The sequence below is a fragment of the Carassius auratus genome, unplaced genomic scaffold (genome assembly GCF_003368295.1).
Source record: "Carassius auratus strain Wakin unplaced genomic scaffold, ASM336829v1 scaf_tig00216729, whole genome shotgun sequence".
NCBI classification, from domain to species: Eukaryota; Metazoa; Chordata; class Actinopteri; order Cypriniformes; family Cyprinidae; genus Carassius; species Carassius auratus.
The window spans coordinates 528,654-535,367 of record NW_020528711.1 but is presented as its reverse complement, the minus strand read 5'-3'; the positions used below and the strand labels follow the sequence as shown (position 1 = coordinate 535,367).

The window sequence follows — 6,714 nt, the reverse complement described above, 5'->3', positions numbered from 1 at the left end:
AGAGCTGCAAATCCATTTATCCTTCGCTGAAATTTCCGCGTCTCATGGAGAGAGCTTGTCATTGTTGCTTAGCAAAGACAGACGCCTCATGAGCGCTTCTGCCCGAGCGCTTTGGAAAGGAGGAGAAAGACGCGCTTAGCGTTTTCCATGCGTTTTTAGGCACGATATGTGAACGGCCCCTAAGGCGCTCGCTCACTCAGCACGCGCTGAAGGCTCGTTGCAAAATGTCTAATGCATTTAACAGACCAGAAATATAAGATCCTAAAATAACCAACAGGTCTGGTGTTTGGGTTGGATTCCCTGTAAGCTATAGTGTCTAAATGCTGCAGGGATAGTTTGCTGCGTGCATGTTTCTCCTTTTTTTCGTCTTTTCCCAGATAGTACTGACGCATATATCCCAGATATTCCCGCTGTTTTTTTTTTTTTTTTTTTTTGTAATCCCGCTGGTGTACCCTGTCATGTTGCAGATGCGACATACCGTTGTTTCTTTATCCACCACTCTCTTGCCATCACCATTATAGCTTAAAGGGAATCCAAAGTGCACCCAAACACCAGACCTGTTGGTTATTGGAGGATCTTCTCATTTCTAGTCTGTTAAACGCATTGGCTATTTTTAGAGTTGTTCCGATTCCGATACCAGTATCGGAAATGCCTCCGATACTGCCGAATATGCTGGCATCGGAATCCGCGAGTACTGGAGTCCAGGCACCGATCCGATACCATATAATTTATTAGAAATAGGAATCTATTTACTGATTAGCTCCGTTAGCTTACAGTTTTTCTTCGCCGCTCTTAAAACAGTTGCGCTGTGTTGCCATCGGCAGCTACTGTTGTTTTCGAGGGGCGAAGAAGAACTGACCACCTGACTCCTCCCTTAAAAGGAGCTAACCATAGAGCTAACGTTAACGCATCATGTCGGCAGTTTGGCAGTACTTTACAGTGGATTTTCCCACCAGTAAGACGGCGAAATGCAACATATGCAAAGAAGGAATTTCGAGGGGTGGCACGAATGTTGCAAATTTCAACACCAGCAACTTAATCAAACATTTGAAGACACGTCACACTAAAGAGCATGACGAATTCACCAAAGCTAAGGGTAAAAAAAAGGACGAACTGCAGCAGCAAACTCTGGAAACTGCCTTCCAGCGACGAGATAAATTCACCAAAGACAGCCAAAAAGCAACAAAGATAACCGACAAAATTGTGGAGTTTATTGTCCTGGATGACCAACCCCTGTCTGTCGTCGAAAATGTTGGATTTCGCCGCTTAATGGAGCATTTGGAGCCAAGGTACTGTTTGCCAGGTCGTAAATATATCTCTGAAACTGCGCTACCCAAATTATACGAGACAGTTAGGGAACACATTTTGTGTATGCTGAAAGACGTGCATGCAATCAGCTTTACCACGGACATTTGGAGCTCCGACGTGTGCCCCATGTCTTTGCTAAGTTTAACGTCACACTGGGTGGACAGAGAGTCAACATTTACCCCTCGAAGTGCGGTGCTGCACGCGAACGAGTTCCGAGGGTCACATACTGGCACATCAATTGCCGAAGCAATTGAGGAGATGCTAGTAAAATGGAAAATCCCCAAGTCCAACGTTCATGTTGTTTTGCGCGACAACGCTAGCAACATGAAGAAAGCCATGGACGAGATGGATGTAGCAAGTTTGGGATGCTTCGCCCACACTCTCCAGCTGGTGGTGCATGAAGGACTACTGTCACAGAGAAGTGTGAGTGATGCACTGGCGAATGGTAGGAAGATAGTCGGTCATTTCAAACACTCGCCACTGGCTACTACACGCCTGGAGGAAATTCAAAAAGATCTCCAAATGCCCACCAAACGTCTGCACCAAGACGTAGCAACACGATGGAACAGTACCTACTATATGGTCGAAAGTTTACTGGAGCAGAAGCGGTCAATTTCAGCATATGGAGCTGACCACGACCTGCCAGTGACCCTTACATCTTACCAGTGGGCTTTACTGGAGAAAATCATCATTGTTCTGGCACCATTTGAAGAACTGATCAGACAGATTAGCTCCTCCACCTCTTCTGCAGCTGAAGTCATTCCCTCAGTCACAGTGCTGAAACGCCTGCTTGCTCGGGAGAACGAGGGGGACACGGGTATAAAAACCATGAAAACAACCCTTCTTGAGGCTGTCCAGAAAAGATTCAAGACCATCGAGAATGAGCCCTTGTATGCAGTTGCCACTCTTTTAGACCCACGATTCAAAGACAGGTATGTCTAATATGTTTATTAAATGTCTATATTATAAACAAAATTTTGAAATGGTGTTTTGGATAACTAGATATTGCATTATTATTGATTACTGTTGCATTAATATGTTACCACTAAAAGCTACTATAGAGGTTGTTTATATGTTTATTTTACACATTAAGACATTTATTTATTATTTTTCATTGTTTTTAGATACTTCACAGGAGCAGACAGCAACAAGAATGCCAAGGATGCTCTGACCCAAGAGGTGGAGAAGATGGAGGCAGCGTTACTGAGCAGGACCACACCTGAGGGAGCAGAGACAGTGCCAGAAAACCCCCATAAAGCCCCACGTCTGGAAGCACAGCCAGACAGCAGCAGCAGCAGAAAGAGCAGCTTGAAAGGCCTGTTTGAGGAAATCCTGCAGGAGCATGATGAGGAACGTGGGGCAAGTAGCACTAGCACACAAGTTCAAAATCAAATACAGACATATTTGACAGAGCAAACGGTCCCACGCTCAGACAGCCCATTCCAGTACTGGGGAGTCAACCAAATTCGTTTTCCCACCCTGGCTGCCACTGCTGCAAAGTTTCTCTGTGCTCCTTGTACTAGTGTTGACAGTGAGAGACTGTTCAGTGTAGCATCCAACATTATTGATGCAAGAAGGAACAGGCTAGGAGGAGAGAGGGCAGAAATGCTCATCTTCTTGAAGAAGAATCTGCCTTTGCTCTTGAAATTATGAGCAATACTAAATTGCTTAAATGCTACTGCAATGTGTAGCCTACTTGGTGTAAAGTATTTTTTGTTTAATATGTAGCTGCTACTCTTTTGATTTGTATTTTTGTTTATGTTTACTTTATAGGTTGGTGTTGCACTATTGTTAAATACTGCACTATTTGAAGATTTGAATGCCTTTTTATAACATAATGGCTGCACTTTAAGTTTTTTTTTTTAAAGGAATCATTGAAGTTGCTGTTGGACTACTGTTTTATACTGTTCTATTTAAATGCCTTTTTTATTTTACAATATTGTGGCTGCACTTTATTAAAAAAAAAAAAATCCTATATTTATTTAGTTAAGTTGCTGTTGGACTACTGTTTTATACTGTTCTATTTAAATGCCTTTTTTATTTTACAATATTGTGGCTGCACTTTATTTAAAAAAAATAATTATTCCTATATTTATTTAGTTAAGTTGTTGTTGCAATACTGTTTTATACTGTTCTATTTAAACATTTAAATGCCTTTATTTTACAATATTGTGGCTGCAGTTTAATTAAAAAAAAATAATTATTCCTATATTTATTTAAGTTGCTGTTGCACTACTGTTATACTGTTCTATTTAAAAATAAATGGCTTGCATTTCCTCTATTCATTCATGTTTTACAAAGGGTTTAACCTGAGCCAGACCTTACCACAATGATAATATCACAGTTATGCAGGCATAGTATGATCTTTTCCTTTTTTTTTAACACACTGGTATCGGTACTCGGTATCGGTCGATACCCAAAGCACGAGTATCGGAATCGTTATCGGGAGGGAAAAAATGGTATCGGAACATCTCTAGCTATTTTGCAACGAGCCTTCAGCGTGTACTGAGTGAGCGAGCGCCTGCTGAGTAGCCTAACATAAACATATAAGATGGTGTTTTTTTCTTCTTCGGGAGTGTCAGGGGCGTTGCCTGTTACGTTGTTTGGGTTTGGGCTACCTTGTTGAACGCATATCATTATATTTCTTTCTCTCTCTTTTTTTTTTTTTTTTCAAATATAATTAATTACTCCAACGAACCGTTCGGTATACATAATGCGTACCGCGTACCGAACCGAAAGCGTCGTACCGAACGGTTCAATACGAATACGCGTATCGTTACACCCCTAGTAGTAGGCTATGTAGATTCTGCTGAACAATAGTAATACATTTCTGGCAAATACTTGTCTAAAACAGGACTTTTATTTTGACGGGTTGACGTACCTTTACAGTTCTGTGTTTGTGCTGTGACGCTAGTTTTACTCAAATCAAACGGTCAGAGCAGTTCTGGAAATGTTGTTCATGTGTTCTCGTCCCTATTTAGTGATGCTGAAATCACCGCGAGCGTCACGCGCGCTTCAGTGTGTGTGTGATAAAGGAAGCTGCGCTTCTGCTCCATTCATTAACAGAGACACGCAGAACATTCAGGATTCATATTTAAATAGATGGTTCCGGCTTAATATTTACAGATAATAGTCCATATCGTGATTTGATGTAAGTACAATGACCTATTTTCAATTAATTCATTCAAAATTTGGCAAATTACGTGTCATTCCTCGTTAAACTGTAAATTCCGTTTTTATGACTGGATTCCACGATTCTCTCCACGTTTTCTGCATCAGGGAAATCATAGGGCTGTGGTTGTGGTATGCCAGCTCTATCTTGCAATGGACACACGCAACGACGTTCTCGTTATGTTTGCCCGCATCCTCAAATCAAAACACTGCCTACTCCTTGCAGTATGCGATTTCTGTTCTGCGTCTTCCTTATCCCGTTAAAAAACATATTACAGTAACCATATTCCTTCCGTTCGAACAAAAAGTTGCACTGTTCGTTACAAGCACTGACAAGTAGAGTTATTTTATCCAGTGTAATTTATCACTTACCACTATCTTGTTTTTTTCTTATCCTCCTCTTCCTTTCTCTTCTGGCTTCCTGAAGCATAATTCTGCTTCATGACTGCCGAGGAGGTTTTGTATTTTGCCGGCAGCAGAGATCACGTGGTTGGCTGGCTGCTGTCAGCGATTTCTGAGAGGGGCCCCCTTGAGGGGGATCCCAATAATAGTGTCATTACACGTTACTGCATTGACGATCAAAGGGGCGCTCACACAGTGTCGTTGCATTTTATTCTTAACTAGTCGTTGTCTTGGGGCCCCAGGCCAGCTCGGGGCCCCAAGCAATTGCTTGGTTTGCCTGCCTTGTAGCGACGGGCCTCGGTTGAGTGAGGGAGGAAGGTCTTGCCTGTTTTGCATTTTCAACAGACTTTTGATATTCATCGTGTTCTTACGGGTGGTGAACTTTTAAATGTCTGATCAAGTTTGTTGTGCCGAATGTCTTCACTGTTGTTCTTCCACGATTAACTTGTCCTTTGCAGACATTGCAGATAGCAATTCTTTAGTTTTGCGCACTGATTTCAAAATGCTTCCATACAAAAGACATGTTTGCGAATGATTACAAATCTGTGCACGTGGGTGCACTTCCGGAAAGAACTAATGAAGAAAAAAAGGAAACGTCCGATTTATGGCCGGTCAACCGGTCCATCCCTAGTTTACTTCTGACTTTTCAAACGTGTATGCAAGTTCTAATTAAAAAAAAACATTCAGTTTTGTCACAGTTCAGTCCGTTCGTTTCTCATCCAACACCTGAGAAGTTGATCTGAACATCTATTCACGGTCTACTCGTGTTCATAGAGCGGTCAGAAAAGGGACTCTTATTTGTGCGCCAGTACAACAACAGCTGATCGCTTCCTGCTATCTGTGCCTCAGACATGTACTCTGCACTTCCAGTGCTGAACGGCTGCCCGTGTCCTGCGGACTGATTTCTAAATACTTCCACACAAATGACATAGCGAACGATTACAGTGTAGTATGTGCACGCGGGCGCACTTTTAGAAAAATTGCCGAAAAAAGACCAAAAACCGGCCGATTGCCGATCGCATATTTTAAGCAAAAACCGGCCGGTTCCGATTTATGGCCGGTCAACCGGTGCATCCCTACTTAAAATAATCCAGCAGAAATCCAGAAGTAGCACTATTTGACCTGGATTTTGCTGATGACATCGCCCTGTTTGAAAACACCCTGGACAAAGAACAGGAACAACTCACAACAACAGCAAAGTGGGCCAGGAGAGTAGGCCTTCAAGTCAATATAGGTAAAACAGAAGCATTGAGTAACCAAGAATATGCCGGTCTGGACATGGCAATACACAATCATCAGCACATAGAGCTAGATGGACAGACCATCGAATGGACCAAGAACTTCAAATATCTTGGTTCCCACATCGCCTCTAGCGAATCCAACGTCAAAATATGAAAAGGCCAAGCATGGGGGGCCTTCTGGAAGATGAAGAACATCTTTCAGTCAAGAAGTCTTCCAATTACACTCAAGAGCAACATATTTGAATCTGCATGTGTCTCAATTCTGCTTGATGGTTGTGAGAGATGGATCCTTTGCAGCAAACTCAGAGACCAACTCAACAGTTTTGCCACCAACTACTACAGAATCATGCTTGGCATAAAGCGTCTGGACAAGAAGAGCAATAAAGAGATTTATGAAATAGTCGGCCGCAACCAACTCGTTCTTCAAGTACAACAGAGGCAGCTAAGATTTGTAGGACACTACCTAAGAAAACATGAGAGCGACTTGTTGATCAAGTATGTCTTGTATGTGCCACAACAGCGGCATGGCAAAAGAAGTCGAGGCAGAGCGCGAAAGCTATACCACCAATATATTGGCAAACTCATCAATAAC

At 42.3% G+C, this 6,714-nt stretch overlaps 1 protein-coding gene across 1 annotated transcript; it reads left to right on the top strand.

Moving 5' to 3' along the window:
* Positions 1 to 622: 622 nt before the first annotated feature.
* Positions 623 to 3,776, top strand: LOC113098904 (zinc finger BED domain-containing protein 4-like). Its single transcript, XM_026263963.1, has 2 exons — positions 623 to 2,240; positions 2,433 to 3,776. Exons 1-2 carry the CDS (start codon positions 913 to 915, stop codon positions 2,959 to 2,961), a joined length of 1,857 nt encoding a protein of 618 aa, XP_026119748.1. The 5' UTR covers positions 623 to 912; the 3' UTR covers positions 2,962 to 3,776.
* Positions 3,777 to 6,714: the final 2,938 nt, after the last annotated feature.

What these genes read in the sequence shown, in the direction of transcription:
- LOC113098904 (XM_026263963.1), top strand. Translation starts at nt 913, where the DNA reads ATGTCGGCAGTTTGGCAGTACTTTACAGTGGATTTTCCCACCAGTAAG. An exon ending in GACCCACGATTCAAAGACAG is followed by an intron (nt 2,241 to 2,432) that starts GTATGTCTAATA and finishes CATTGTTTTTAG; the next exon opens with ATACTTCACAGGAGCAGACA.